Genomic DNA, 16,367 nt, shown 5'->3' on the forward strand with positions numbered 1-16,367 from the left:
ATCGCGCATAAAAACGCGCGTTTGCGAAACGCTTAGGTGTGAACCCAGCGTAACAGTAGATCACCTGAGTGTGCATTTATTTTTTGGTGGAGACAGAGAGTAACACTATATGCTTCTGAATGAAATTGGGGGCATACGTATGTACAGTGTTGTCCCGTCTTCGGGTACAGCTCCATGAAATTCAGCTCTTATGCAGTACGGTAATATTGGGGGTCATTTATTAAGGGACTTGCAACAATTTTATATTTCTAAAAAATAGTCACAAGTCCTTTTTTATGACCAGCCGTGCGTCCATATTTACGCCATGTTCAGAAATTGAGTGGGACAGAGGCGGAGCAGGGGCATGTCCGGGACTCATTTACCCCTGGAAACAGACATAAATGTTGGCAAAAAAATACTCCAGCCGTGGGGCACAAACTGCCAGAGGGGCAGCTGATTTATTTCTATCTCTTACAACAGTGCAGTCGGTCTTAGGTTTTAGGAAATGACCCCCATTGTGTCCATTGCGCTGTTGGTCGCGTGTGTTGCACCCACAGATCGCAGTGTAGCCATGCTAGCATAGAAGTGAATGGGGTAGCAGCAGTGCCAGATTTTTTACAATTCAGCGGTTGCGGTCGCGGCAATGACAAATTTCTGCCATGTGAGATATTTTTCCAGACGTTGTGAAAAAAAGTTTCACTTTATGATGATGTCCAAATTCTTGTTTTATTCATCACCTTTATCATTTCTTTAATTAAGGCTAAATCATTTGAATTGTAAATAAAAAAGTAATTTTTCTTTGTAGATTTTTAAAAACCTGACTTTAATACAGTCTTCCTTGTACAGTGTGTATTTCACAGCATATGATTACTAGACAAGAGCATTGTGAGTCTATGAGGAAGTCAGTAGGCTCCAATTACCGTCCTGGTAGGGAGGGTATAAATAAGGCTGGCTCGGAGCTAAAACCAGTTGGAGAGCAAACCATGACCTAGTCACACCTGTTTAGTATGACAGAGCAAAAGCTTTGAGTGGGATGTACTTGAAATACACTAATGGTGAAGTTCCATCATGGTAAGGTCATTTGAGGAGCTGCTGGCACAGAGTGACCCATGAGAAGAAAGAAAGTGGATTTATCTTGTAGGCTTTTATTGAAGATCCCAGGGCTGGCTCCTGGACTGTGCTTATCATGCCACCTCAAGTGATGCTGGACTGTTCTGATGGGAGCAGACTGAGTCCACAGCTATCAGGATCCCTTAGGAGGAGAAATTCATCCAGACCCAGCAGCCAAGAACTAGGCATAAAGTGTGTCCTTGTTGGAGATGGTGCGGTGGGCAAGACCAGCCTGGTGGTCAGCTACACTGTAAATGGTTACCCGACAGAATATCAGCCGACTGCCCTAGACACATATTCTGGTAAGTTTAATACAGTTTTATTTATTCTGAAAGATCTAATTTTAGGGCCACTGTGTAGAAGACCTCTACAATATTGCAGGTGAGAAACCTTGTTGGATTGAGCTTGATAATGACTTTTTTGTTAGCGTTCAGCCACACAATCAGGTTTTTTCATGCAGTTTTGGAAGCCCAAACCAGGAGTGAATTCAAAAATAAAAAAGTTACCTGCTGATCCTCTCCTGATTTTGGCCTCCAAAGCTGCAATCAGAAACCAGATCATGTGGCCATACACTTAAGAGTCCATTCATGCGACCATATATTCTGTCCGAATTTTTTGCAGATCAGATATGGACCTATTCATATGAATGGGCCCGCAAAAGATGCAGACAGCGATTTGCAGACAGCAAAAACTAATACAATTGTGTGTGAATGACCCCTTTGTATACATACAGGGTTAATTGGATTAAATTTCTTGACACTGTTAGGGTTAAATTGACACTGTATTGCTTTCCCAGTAAGTGTTACCTCCTCTTTCTGATAAGTGACAAAATGTGGGGGGTATCATGTAGACACTGACTTTTTGTTGTTGAGACTGACACGGTTAGAATAAAACCTGCCCCATCTCCTTCCTGCCCAGGATAATCGGCATTGTCTTCTCCTTTCACTTTAATTTGTCTCCTGCTGAGATGTCACAGCTCTCACCATGTGGGTTTCTCACTAGGGTATGTTCACACACTGCGGAAAAGTTTAACAGACAACCACGTGAATTCATCCTTTTAGTTGATATCCAGGTTGCGTCCTAAAATCTACTAGAATTTTATTTTGAATTGTAAATAAATGTTTTTAGGAAAAAAATTCACCAAAACATTCAACATGTAAATGTATAGACATCGCTCCCAGTCTGGATGCGGCATTTGTTCCCATTTTAAAAATACCTGTTCTACCCATGCATTGGTGTGTTATGACACACGTATAAATGACCTGGTTCTGCCTTAGGACCTAGACGGTGTTATCTTGGATTGGATTGCGGTGTCTAATGCATTTAATTATTATAATACTTTATTATAAATGTCATTCACGCTTAGTCACAAAAAATTCACATGATGTCATCGGCTCACTATGATCACCAAACACACAAGGGACTCTTCATTGTCTTCCACATGGATTTTCCCTGGGACATCAGTTTAGAAGGTCCCCAGAGACAACATAAAGTAAGCTGAACTAACCCACAGCCAGAGACCTTCAAGTTTCAAAAATTACAATCTATTCTAATCCTGATCTTGGAGGCCACATCAATCTCATACATGGAGTGAGATATGAAAAGAACCCATAGTTTTACCACCACCCACTTGAAGTCTTTAAAGATAAGTAGAACAAGTAGTAGAAGATAAAAAGCATCTCGTCTTTAATTATGTTGTTGACCCTTCAAATGTTGAATTTGCCACATCAACAGCCCCAGCAGATATTCAGCTATACTTCATTGTATGCTAATCATGTCCACCGTAAACGGATGAACTATTGTTCTCGGGTCATTGCTAGACATTTCAGGTTCTCAAAGGTTTCAGTGTCCTTCAGCAGTGATGAGCGAAGAGAGCTTCGGATGGTACATCCGAAGTCTCTTCGCTCAAAACTTCGGATTAATGCTGTATGGAGATTGTCTCCGTACAATATTAAAATGATGGGCAGAAGTTAGTTATTCGGAAGGTCATGCGAGACTTTGTTGAATATCTTCATTAGTTGATTTTTAAAGTGGAAAACCACCTTAAAACTTGGAACCGAACTTGGCTTCGTTTACAAGGTACCAGTTGCGGATCCATGTGGCAAATTATTCTTCACTGTATTGCGGATGAGAATAGCCATTTCGATTCATGGGAGTGAAAAAAATACAGAATGCACATAGAAGTTAGGTCTTATGCAGATGGCCGGGCCCCGGACATTTTTGCGCAGCATCCTGGAAGGTGCGGTGCGGAACAAAGGCATGGAACCCCACGGAGGCACTACAGAGTGCTTTCGTAGGGTTTCTCTCCGTGACTCCGCACCGCAAAAATATAGAACTTGTTAAAAAAAAAATTGCGGTGTGGACGGATAACGGACCCATTCAAGCTGAATGGGCCTGGATACATCACGGCAGCCGCCCAAATAGTGCACGTGCATTGGGGACTGCAAATTGTGGTTCCCAATGCACAGAGCGGCTGAGCAACGGCCGTCTGCATGAGCCCTTGTTTGTATTTTGCAGATTCAGGCCTCTTGCACACGATGGGTCCGCGATCCGGCTGTTCCGCAAAAAGATAGGACATGTTCTATCTTTTTGCTGAACGGAAGTACGGGATGAAACTCCGTAGTAGGGTTCCGTTCCGTGCTTCCATTCCGCATCTCCGGATTTGCGGACCCATTGAAGTGAATGGACGGAACGGCACCCGTGTATCGCGCATCCGCAAATGCGGTCTGCAATATGGCAACGGGGCGCACTTGTTCGTGTGCAAGAGGCCTCATTGTGGACCGAAATACAGACAGGACATGTGCATGAAGTCTAAGACTACATTCAGATAGATGACCGTATGAATGGGTCCACATCCATTCCTCAATTTTGCAGAACAGTGCCGAACCATTCATTTTAATGGGGCCGCTGTCCGCATCCGTAATTCTGTTCCACGGCCCGCGAAAATATAGAGCATGTCCTATTCCAGGCATGCTCAACCTGCGGCCCTCCAGCTGTTGTAAAACTACAACTCCCACAATGCCCTGCTGTAGGCTGATAGCTGTAGGCTATTCGGGCATGCTGGGAGTTGTAGTTTTGCAACAGCTGGAGGGCCGCAGGTTGAGCATGCCTGTCCTATTCGATTGCGGATAAGAATATGCATTTTCTATATAGCACCGGTCATGTGAGGTCCCCAAAATGCGGAACGCACGTGGCCAGTATCTATGTTTTGCGGATCCACAATTCGCGGACTGCAAAACACATACGGTCGTGTGACTGTAACATAACCGTGTAAGACCTTATTCACACAGTGATTTACATCAGTGATTCTGAGCCAAAACCAGGTAAAGGTCTAAACACAGAACAGGTGCAGATCTTTCTCTTATCTCTGTGTAGGTTCCACTCCTGGTTTTGGCTCTGCTCATGGAAATCACTGACCCGTGAATAAGGCCTCGTGCAAAACGCGGATACTGACCATGTGCGTACCACTTTTTTTTTTTCTTCTATAGAATGTCCTATCCTAATCTGCAAAATGGACAAGTATAGGACATATTAAAAAATTTTATTTTTGGGGGGGACTGGCGCGAACAGCACAATGTTTTTTTGAGGCCCATTGAAATGAATGGGTCCACATCAATCTGCAAAACCAGACCAAAAATACGGTCGTGTGCATGAGGCCTAACTCGGCACCTATAGTAGTCACAGATTCAGGCAAGCTGGGAAGCCTGTAGTCACAACAAGAACGGTTGTCATCCAGATTTGCCAAAAACAGAAACAGCTGCATGGAACACAAGAGGGCAATAGGGCCTTAGGGGGATATTTATCAAGAATGGCGTTTTCATCGCTGGTCTCACTTTCACCCCTCCACAGCCGGACGATGCTCTAAAGTTATGCTTTGGCGCAGGCCTTGGCATAGATTTGGCGCATCCTCCCGTAGGCTGTACAAGTTGGCAAGAGCTGATCATCACCACACCCCCCATTCCTCGCCACTTCAGGAAAGTGTTGATAAAGAGGAAAACTCGCAAGTTATGCCGCAAAAATGGTCTGCAACATAAATTGCAACTTTTTAACGCCACTATAATGGTGCAAATAGCATAATAAATGTCCCCCTTATTGTCTCTAGGTTATTTTTGGAGAATTTAACCTATATATGACATTTCTACTGTATATAAGACATTCCACGCAGCGATTACTAAAAACAAAGCCAGCATCGCAGCCTCTTCAGCTGCCAGTATCGGTTGACAGGAGCGTTTCCAGTTAAACAGGTTCTGCTGAAGTTCTGATTTGATTTTCCCAGGACTTAACAAGCTTCTTAGGTGACAGAACACACTCCAGTCAGAGGTCACACCCGTGTGCTGTCTAATTGTCCTCCACTATATGTGGGAAAGACCTGACGGGAAGAAAGCGTCATGCCTCTATCCCGATTGTCATGCACTCTCTAATTGGAAAATGAGAATTTTTTTAGGTCTAGTCTGTGTGCTAATGATGATGTGATCATGCAGGGGGCAGTCCATTACTGGAGGCATGAATATGGATTGAAGCGGTTGGATAATCATTTTGTCAGCCCTCAAGAATTTGGATTTCATCTGTGGAATGACGTGGGTTTAAATTTTTATTAAAAAAATATAATCTTCAGGCCACATATACATAAGCGTATTATAGCTCTGTATAACCTCCAAGCTGTACCTACACCGAGCCTTTCTGCTGCCTGAGGCGAAAACTGAAACGCCCCTCCCCATGCCAATTTCCTAACCTAACCCCTTTGCCACAATGAAAGCGCTCATTGCCCATGGCCCTTCCGCTGCCGCCTGAGGTGATCACCTCACCTGGCCTCATTGGTGGTATACCCCTGTACCTCTGAATTCCTTCAATTTCTCCCAAGGCAAATCTGCCAAAAAATAACTTTCGTGCTCCATCAGACACCATATTATGTTACCATTGTGTGTATGATGCCCTAATCTGTTATTGGCTACCCAAAGGCTTGGCATCACATTCACTCCTCACCATCAAAACTTCTGCAACCTAGCTTCAAGCTATGGCATGTGGGAGGCACAAAATCCAGATTGAAAGCAAAGTTTTTAGCCATATGAACCCTCAAAAATTGGATCAAGTTGTGTGGGGGCTGGACTTCAGCGATGAGTCCTGCTTTTATCCCAGACTCCATAATAGCCAGAGATTGGTCTGGAGACCACGTGGTCAACACCATGAAGATAACTTCACATGGGAATGTCACAACTGTCCTACTACCAGGATTATGGTGTGGGGTTGCATAATGTAGATACGGTAGCTGGACCGCTCTAGTCTTCATTTCATGTACATTAACAGCTCAACTTTAATTGATTTGGCTGTGGAACCTGTAGTAGCCATTTCTTCAAAGCCGATTTTCAAGAGGACAATGCCAGGCGGCATATTGCTCATGATACTGTGAGCAGTATCAACGGAACTAAACGGAACGTAGTGCACCAGATTGCATTCCGGTCCATTTGGTTGCATTGCCAAGACGTTTTTGAGTGCGTCATGGGATGCGGAGCAAGACTGATCCGGCATGGAACACAATGTAAGTTTAATAGAGCCAAATCTGTTTTCTCGGGCACAAAAGAAATTTGATCCGGCGCCCATTGACTTACAATGGTTTTAGAGACTGATCCGTCATGGCTATTTTTAGAGATGATACAACCGGATCTGTTTAGAACGGATGCAGTCGGTTGTGTTATCCTAACGGGTGCGTTTTTACTGATCCATGATGGATCTAGCAAAAATGCAGATGTGAAAGTAGCCTTAGTAAGTCATTATGTAGCGAAAGGTCATGTGACTGGTTGTCACTGGCAGCAGGACAACCAAACGCAGTTTTAATGACTTCAAGCACAGTATATGTAATGCAAGCAGAGACACTGCTTGCATTAGTCTGCATTGTTACTAGCATTGAAAAACCATGTCCTGATCGAAATATCCATTAGATTCTCATGTCTGCTGGTGGGTGGTGTCATTGATGTCTTGCCACTGTTCCAGCAAGGTTGCCTTGTACTAGATACCAATAGCCCCCAGAATAACTTGAAGGTCATAGGCCACCTACCACGTGCCATGTATGATGTCTTATATGGCAGAGGCACCTAGACCCAAGTGCGATTTGAAGCTTCTGCACCCCTTGTGGGTGAGCTATTGTGCTGACATTAACAAAGATTTTTAAGGTGGCAAATTTAGTCAACAACAATGATAAATTATAGTTTTAAGGTTTATTGTTAAAGAGGTTTTGTGGGAGGACAAGATTGATGATGTATCCTCAGAATAGGCCATCAAGATCTGATCACTGTGAGCCTTAATCCTGGCACCCCGGCACTCCCATGATCGGCTGTTTAAAGAAGCCTATGCAGTGTGAGGTGCCACAGCACTCGCCAGAGCACTGCAACCACTTCAAACAGCTTATCAGTGGTGGTAGTGGGTATCCGGTCCCCCACCCATCAGATATTGATGACCTATCCTGTTGGCCATCAACATTAAACTCCCAGAAAAGATCTGGAGGTGGCCTTATCTCCTAATGAGATCACATTCATGCTTGCGCGAGTTGCTCATGCGTATGTATGAAGGACTTATGAATGAGTGACAGCTGTTGGCTGAAAACACATTTGGCAGCCAACTTATTGGTATGGCCAGCCTTACCTTCATTTACATTGGGAAATTATTCTTACGATCAATTAACTGCATCTGTTTAATGCCATACCCCCTAATTTGACATCCTGAATAAATTGGGCTATATAGCAAAATCCTTTCGAAGTCCCAAATTAACTTTCCTTAAATTTTTGTTATCTCCCTTAACACCCTATTGTACCATATTGGATTGATACATGGTGAGCTCCCAACACTCCAATACCCCTTACATTTTTTCCAAGTTTTAGCTAACTGATTTCACAATAGGAACTTCATCCTACTGTCCCTTCCTCAATTGAGAAGATTCCAAAAAAGCGGAAGGGTTCAGCATAGGCCTTTACTATCCACCGCCAGGGATTAAATCAAGTCAAACTGCTCCCATAGCATAAGAAGGACAAGAACTGAAGCCATAGTAAACTTTAATATTAGGGATTTCCAATCCTCCATGTTTGTATGGTAAAGCCAAATATGTTAGCTTCATCCATACCTTTTTACCTCGCCAAATTACGGTAGTTCATTAACTACATTCACTATAACAAGGGGGAAAACTAACCATAGACCCTACAGGGAATTTTTCCCAGTGGGTAGGTGTCCATAGTCCTTGTCACTCTAGGGGTGATTATTAGAGGACATCCAGGCAGCATGCTGAAGGTAGGGCTGGCTTGGTGTTGAGGCCCACATTTACCCTCCTAAGCCTCCTGCTCCATATCCATGTTAGAGACAATTTGAGGAGAACACAATGTGGAAGCTATTGATGGCCATTTGGGCCCATCTACAAGATTGGGACCACTTTAGGTTCCTAGTCTGCCCCTATCTATAACCCTAAATATTTTATTTTCAGTATACACTGGGGAGGACATCCTGGGATTTTAAATAAAACTAAATACATTGAGGGTGGAGGATTTACTAAGCGAAATGCAACAGTAGTCTGACACAAAGTTTGGCAAAAAAAATTGTATATACATGACTTGTTCCAAAGTTTACTCTTCATGCCTATACCAACGGTTTTGAAAACTGTTCAAAGCAAGTTGTGTGCTTAAAAGAAGTATGACTCATATCTTGGCACACAGGTACTACATTCATGAAGCAACATAAAGGAGAGAACAGTATCTAACATACATTTGTACCAAATCTGTTAAGCTGTGAGCAGTATTTTCAAGATGACTCCTGTTTGAATACGGAGGCATAAAAAGTGTTTTCTGTTGGATACATATGTAATTCAGGTGCCATGTATGGAAGAATACTTCTAAGGGAAATATACCTCAATACATATGGTCCCCACCTCACAGCCGTGCACAGAGGCCACACTACTCCCTGTGGTGGAGCTGTAGTACCTCTGTGGGCTGCCACAAGGCTTCATGCTGCCGTTACTCCATCCAAAACGACCCAGCTGTTATACAGTAGCAGGACACGAAGAAGGTTGTTTCATGATTTAACATGAATCCTATGAGTTTCCTTATAACTGTCTTATCAGTCATACTTTCCATTACATGGGAAACCAGTTTTAGTGAGAACACATTTCCATTGTTATTTTGACTTTTTCATGCTTTCTCTGAAATCTGAAACAATTTGAATTTCAGATTTTCTTCCTAGTTTCTCTTTGTTTACTTCACAGTTGGGGGGGTTTTAATTCAGTTTCACCTTTTTTGATTTTCTTTCAATGCCCATGTTACATTTGCTTTTCTTGAGTGTTCAATGATAAGACCACAATGAAGACCACAAAGAAGAAAAGAAAGCCCAGGCCCACAGTGAAACTTTCTTTTCTTCTTGTGTTACTTCCTTTTAAACTTTCCACCAGTTGTTTGTTTTGGGGAACACAACCACTTGCCATACTGGTTTGCACATTACACCAGTCTTCATTGTGGTCTTATCATTGAAGGGAATGTGTCATCAGAAAATAACCTATTATTTAAAGGAGTTAGTGTTTTGTTAAATATAGTTTTTGAAAAATGTTGGTGACTTTTTTTTATTTTATTTTTTCTATGCTATGCTTTTAAAAATAAAAATCTAAAATCCTGCATTGTTTGCGCACACTGGCAATTAAGCCTAATAGTCGCCACTTTAGATAACAGTTCAGCAGTCATCTTTGATCTCCCACGTGGTGACGGTCACTTTGCAAATCCTGTGTAAATTTTTGACAACGGTCTTAGGCTACTTTCACATTAGCTTTTTCAATTCCGCTATTTTGATCTCAATAGCGGGAGAAAACGCTTCAATTTTGTCCCCATTCATTGTCAATGGGGACAAAACTGAACGAAACGGCATGCACCACAATGCATTTCGTTCCATTTAGTTGCACTCCCATCGCAGACAGAATAACGCTGCAAGCAATGTTTTTCTGTCCGATGTGGTGCGGAGGAAGAAGGATTTATCCTGGCACACCATGTAAGTCAATGGGGTCGGATCCGTTTTCTCTGACACAATAGAAAACTGATCCGTCCTCCATTGACTTTCAAAGGTGTTCATGACTGATCTGTCATGGCTATAGAAGACCTAATACAAACGTGACGGATGCATGCGGTTGTATTATGGTAACGGAAATGTTTTTTCAGATCCATGACTAATCCGAAAAATAGTGCTGGTGTCAAAGTAGCCTTATTTTGGGGTGCCTTTAAGGTCCAGTAAACTCAAGTCACCCATTACTTTCAAACAAGTTTTAATACCTGAGATTCAAGACAATAATTTGAGCAACCTAAGGTCACAAAGTGAAACCCAAACCAGTCTTCCTGGCTTTTCATTTCAAAAGATGGTGCGCCCCTCCTCCCACACAACCCTTATGACAGCGAAGCATTTATGTAAAACTGGCCACACACAAGCTACCATGTAACAATTGAAGTGGCTTCCATAGGTATGTGTAAAACTGGTTATATGAGATACTGACTAAAACAATTGTGTGCGTCCCCATATATACCATAACGTTTATTAGCATGAGGATCCCACACTCTAAAATAGCTGTGAAACTACACACATGAATTGTGAATTTACACACCTCAACAATGTTTTTTAACCATGTAGCGCTACCTCAGGCTTGGGAGTAACTTCAAAAAATGATATCTCAAGAGTCAAGATATAGGAAAGATGGTAAAAAAGTTGACAATTGAATTTTATAGTTTGGTCTGGTTGTCTCCTTTAGGTGTAGATTTCCAGTTATTTTTTAAGGCTTCATGGTCACAAGAGTATTTTTTATCCATGTAGTTTTGCAGATCCATGTTGGCCGTTCCTCAAATTATGGACCATGTCCTATTTTTAATGATGACCGAATCGATTTCATATTTGTCTAATTAACAAGAGTTCTTCACCTGCGAGAAGCTGTTCCCACTGGTGAAGAAGTTCCTCCTGCCGCTCGATTGACAGAGTCCGATATCTCACCCAGCCCTGACAATCTTGTGGCTGCGCTACTGCTCCGAGTAATGGTGCAAGATCAGTAACTCTGCTTCTGCTTCCAGAGTAGTGACTGTGTATGAACGGCGCATAAAGAGTCGCTGCTCCAGAAACAGAGCTATTGCAAATGCCACGCTACTTGGATTAGCGGCACACATGATTGTCAGGTCTGAACAAGATGTCCAGGCCCTGTCAATGAAGCAGAAGGGGGACCTTCTTCACCAGCTGGGACAGTCCTTCACAGGTGAAGAACGCGTTGTTTAATTCTAGTCCTATACTTGTTCATATTTCGGGCAAGAATAGTCCTTTCTGTTGATGAGTAAGAAAAAGTTGGAAAATGTTGCGGATTCGTTGCTTGTAGATCAAAATATGGGCAAGGCCATGTGCTCCTCTAACAGAGCAGGACAAAACTGAAATAACTAGCGTGGTTGTGAACCTGCCCTTAAATTAATTGTTTGCTGAAATGTGGGTTTTAGATGGTTTCTTGCTATTAACTTGTCTTTTCCGTTTTTTTTTTAAATCTTTCAGTTCAAGTGCAAGTGGATGGGGCACCAGTACGAATCCAACTTTGTGACACTGCTGGACAGGTGTGTACATAAACTCCATTTCCATTGTGCCCTCACAAGTCTTCCATTATTTATTCACATTATTGAATTAGTATTTCAATGCAAGGTAATGTCATGTGAGAATAGGCATTACACCTTGCTTGTTTTGGGGGGAAAAAAACAACGCAAGGAATGTTGTGTTAAGAGCTCCCACCAACATTGGTGTTGCTTATTTTCCACTCTTACTGGTTTGATTCGTGTAACAGCTAAAAAGGATCATGCACTATCCATGAAATCAATGCAGAAGATAAACTGTTTTTCAGACTTCAAAAACACCTGAATGGCAAGCTACTTGCCGGTTTATTGCAAGGTTCCCGTGCGGTGGGTTTGAGTGTGAAGAGTCTACTTGTCTATGTGCATAAAAGGAGATCTAAACTGAATGCTAACTTACTCGAGGATTGTCCAACTTGTATGAAAACCTACCCAGTGCCCTAAATATGATAAAATAATAAAAGAACATATACTCAGCACTTTATCCCCAGCTGTTTCCAGCTATGTCGCTCTGATGTTCACCTACCTCACAGCTGCTGTCTGTGATCACACACCAGAGTTAAGGACTGAAGCGACATCGCCGATAACAGCCATAGATAGTGGTAAGTATATGATCTTCTTTTTTTATTTTATAGAACCTAAGGCAACCAGGAAGGTTTTCATATAAGTCGTACAACCCCTTTAAATACCTGAGATGGTTAGGCTCATTTCATTCCGGGAAACACGCTTTGTATTGTGAGCATTATTTCCCGGCCTGAACGCTGCTCTTGTGTCAGAGTCATCGGAAGCTTTATGTGAGTATAGTTTATTACAGCCGATGTCGGGCAGGAACCCACAGCATTATATAAATCATTATAATGCCATGAGCAACATTCAGGCTGGGAAATAATGCTCCCACTCGGAATTTGTTTCCCAGAATGACCATGCTCGTCTGAAACCAGCCGTGGTCCTTGATGCACAATTTAAGTAAACCTGAAATCCGTTTTCAATGCCCACCAGTTTCTTGCATCTATAGCCAAATCTTTTAAACTGTGCTTATGGAGATGAGAGACGTGACTTTATTTTTATTTTTTCTTCTTGACAGGAAGACTTTGACCACCTCCGCTCACTATGCTATCCCGAAACCGACGTCTTTCTGGTGTGTTTCAGTGTTGTGAATCCTAGCTCCTTCCAAAATGTAACGGAGAAGTGGATTCCAGAAATCCGTACCCACAGCCCACACACTCCAGTGGTTTTGGTGGGAACACAGACTGACCTTAGAGATGATGTCAATGTGTTGATCAACTTAAATAAATATCACGTTAGACCTGTGACCGAGTCTCAAGCGCAGGCAGTGGCACAGAAGATAAGAGCTCAGACATATGTTGAATGTTCTGCATTGACTCAGAAAAATCTTAAAGACGTATTTGACACAGCCATTCTCAGTGCCATTGAACACAAGGCAAGGCTGGAAAAAAAACTGAGCTCAAAGGGTTTTAAAAGACTTTCCAAGTGCCGGTGGAAGAAATATTTCTGCTTTGTTTGAACCCATGATGTACATAAGACAGACAATGAGTACTCAATTTGGGGTTTCAACACAAAGATGGAGACCGCCTGCCAGAATTAAGAAGTTTTTGCAAGTGGTACATTAGATTTACTGTTGGACATGTTTTAAGTGAATCAAAAGGATTATGCCTTTTTAAAATCTATGCACCCAACAATTCTATATTTTCAATGAGAATGTGCTCGTATATCTGTCACGGCTGTTGTGATAAGGTTTCTAATGCTGCATCATTTATTTTGACGTTTAATCAGTTGTTGAAATGTGATATAAAGTTTTAATGCACTGTGAATATCAACACAAAATATTACATCTTATTCTAAAGAAGTTGTCTTCTGAAAGGTCCAATGGACATTTCTGAAGAGCACATCAATCAGGGTTCAGAAACTAGGTCCCAAACCAATGTCCTGTGTGGGCAGTCCTGGTGCTCATTTGTAGAGAAATGAATTGAAACCTAAAAAAGCTATCATCATATGCCATAGCCATATGATTGTCTGGTTGACAGTAGTCTCCCCCATCAACATGCCCGGATGCGTTAAGTCATGTTATTTCTATGAAAGTGGATAGATAAGCCTCTGCTAACCACTTCAAGCATTCCCTAACCACCAAAGATACAACAGAACAAAATCCAACATGTAAAAATAATAGCGTAATAACCACAAAGGACACAACAGAAAAGAACCAACATGACATCCAAAACCTCTACAATGGGCGTCCTTTAGGGTCATACAGGCGTAACCCCTTCTGATTTCATGAGAAAATTGGCTTTGTGTGCTGCTGTCAAAAGAGCACCAGGACCAGCTCCTGCAACCTTTGAAATATCAGCAGATACTCTCATAGGAGTACCCCTTTAATAGCGCAAATCATTAACAGGTATCAACTGTGAAGCTTCTATAGATGATTGGTTTGGCAATGCTTGCATGCATGCCTTAGGAATATTGACACTAAAATGTTCCTCATGATATCTATTGTTCGCCCAATACCACCAATATATTATCAATCCATTTTATCTGCTGATGTATTTTCAGGTTAAATTACCTCGCCTTATGTATCTCCTTCATGATCAGTACATTGTTCATAGGGCAACTTGTTCTGGTATGGTAGTTAAGAGAATTGTTAATCATGGCTTTCCTCTTATGTACTTATCAAAAGACCTCCTCATGACTGCAGACCTTTATTCCAGAAAATGGATCTCCTAGGGTCCATCACACACTACTGATTTTTAGCCTGATGCAAATAGCAACGCCTGTACAGGAGTACAACTCGGTTCTGCATGAGCCCACAAATCAGGCACAGTCCATTAAGACGTGAAAGCTGTTAGTTGAATGGTGGACCTAAGCATGTTTGTTCATGGGGGAGTCGGAGACATAGAATTATTGAAGGCATATGGACACCTTAAAGGGTTGTCCAAGCTACAGATATTGGTGACCCACTGATCTGATATGGATGACCTATCATGACTATAGTCAGTATCTGTAGCCTGGTCAACCCCAGTTTGAGTTTTGCTGAGCTTTCCATCTACTGATCCATCAGAAGACTAGAAAGTTCAACAAGATGTGGCCTCAGTAGGATCTGTCAAGGAAAATCTAATGTCAATGCCAGGTGTAGACGATTATAGTAAATTATATCATCAAGTAAATCCATATTCTTTAAAGAATAAGAAGATTGTAGTAAATAAATATTGAATGGAAAAGGAAGAGCTGTCAGATGGTAAGAAGGATGTTTGTTTTATATACAGTAAGTGGAAAAGTATGTGGAAAAGGGTTTTTAGAAAGTGAAATAATAGAAGAGTATAAGAATGCAAAATGTAATAGAAAGGAGAAATCTAGTCTAGAAAAATCTCCTCATCCAGGATTTCTGACAAGTTGTCACCACAGTGAAGAACACTTTTTAAAAAAAATTGTCAGACTTTTAGTAAGAAAAGCACTGAAATGTTATCTACTGTATGCCATAGCGGTAGTTTGCTTGGGCTGGATTTTTCCTTTAAGTGAAGGGATGGTCATGATGAGATCCTGAATTACAAGTAGCTATGGAATGAAATTTGAAGGGAGTGTTCCCTCATTTGATGTGTATTGAATATATCGGGCATGTTGTTACCATCTAGGTACATTTACATAAAATGCAGGTTTCCACTCTGCTCTTTATGGCCACCTCTGGTAAAGTAGGTGGGCAGCTCAAGTCCCTGGCACCACCAGTACTGTGGGTCAGGGTACTACCATAGTATGTATTGAGAACAAATACTGGTCATCGAGGGCAAACATTAGCCAGTCAGTTGCCAGCCAGAACTCATAATTTACCTACCTGGCATGTTAATCTCTAATAGTCCAACCTACCGATCTGGTTCTACAGCATCCTACGGCATTTATAGATGGCTGTGGTATGTGCTTCTTATAGAAGAAGGCTTTAAAAGGCTGGCCTGCCCTTCAAATAACACACCTTGTTATGTCAATATTAATATAGGAATTTAAGAGTAAAAAACCGGTTTCCAATGTCCCTCCTATGTATATATTTGTATAAATGTAATGTTACACAGTGGTGGCTGTACCAAGAAAATGGACTGTAAAAATGTAAATAAAAGAATGTTTTCTATAAACCTAGCCTGGTGAATTACACTTAAATGGAATAGATGTGATACATATTAGTAATTTCCTGTAGTCTGTGGACTGATATTATTCACTTCATAAGTAAGGGCTCTTTCACACCTGCGTTCTTTTCTTCCGGCATAGAGTTCCGTCGTCGGGGCTCTATGCCGGAAGAATCCTGATCAGTTTTATCCTAATGCATTCTGAATGGAGTGAAATCCGTTCAGGATGCATCAGGATGTCTTCAGTTCAGGACCGGAACGTTTTTTGGCCGGAGAAAATACCGCAGCATGCTGCGCTTTTTGCTCCGGCCAAAAAAACTGAAGACTTGCCGCAAGGCCGGATCCGGAATTAATGCCCATTGAAAGGCATTGATCCGGATCCGGCCTTAAGCTAAACGTCGTTTCGGCGCATTGCCGGATCCGACGTTTAGCTTTTTTAGAGTGGTTACCATGGCTGCCGGGACGCTAAAGTCCTGGCAGCCATGGTAAAGTGTAGTGGGGAGCAGCATACTTACCGTCCGTGCGGCTCCAGAATGACGTCAGGGCGCCCAAG

General features: G+C 42.0%; 1 protein-coding gene across 1 annotated transcript; it reads left to right on the forward strand.

Moving 5' to 3' along the window:
• The first annotated feature begins 961 nt into the window (after nt 1-961).
• Nucleotides 962-15,823, forward strand: RHOV (ras homolog family member V). Its single transcript, XM_044272251.1, has 3 exons — nt 962-1,391; nt 11,623-11,681; nt 12,775-15,823. Exons 1-3 carry the CDS (start codon nt 1,166-1,168, stop codon nt 13,213-13,215), a joined length of 726 nt encoding a protein of 241 aa, XP_044128186.1. The 5' UTR covers nt 962-1,165; the 3' UTR covers nt 13,216-15,823.
• Nucleotides 15,824-16,367: the final 544 nt, after the last annotated feature.

The sequence above is a fragment of the Bufo gargarizans genome, chromosome 11, assembly GCF_014858855.1.
Source record: "Bufo gargarizans isolate SCDJY-AF-19 chromosome 11, ASM1485885v1, whole genome shotgun sequence".
Lineage (NCBI taxonomy): Eukaryota > Metazoa > Chordata > Amphibia > Anura > Bufonidae > Bufo > Bufo gargarizans.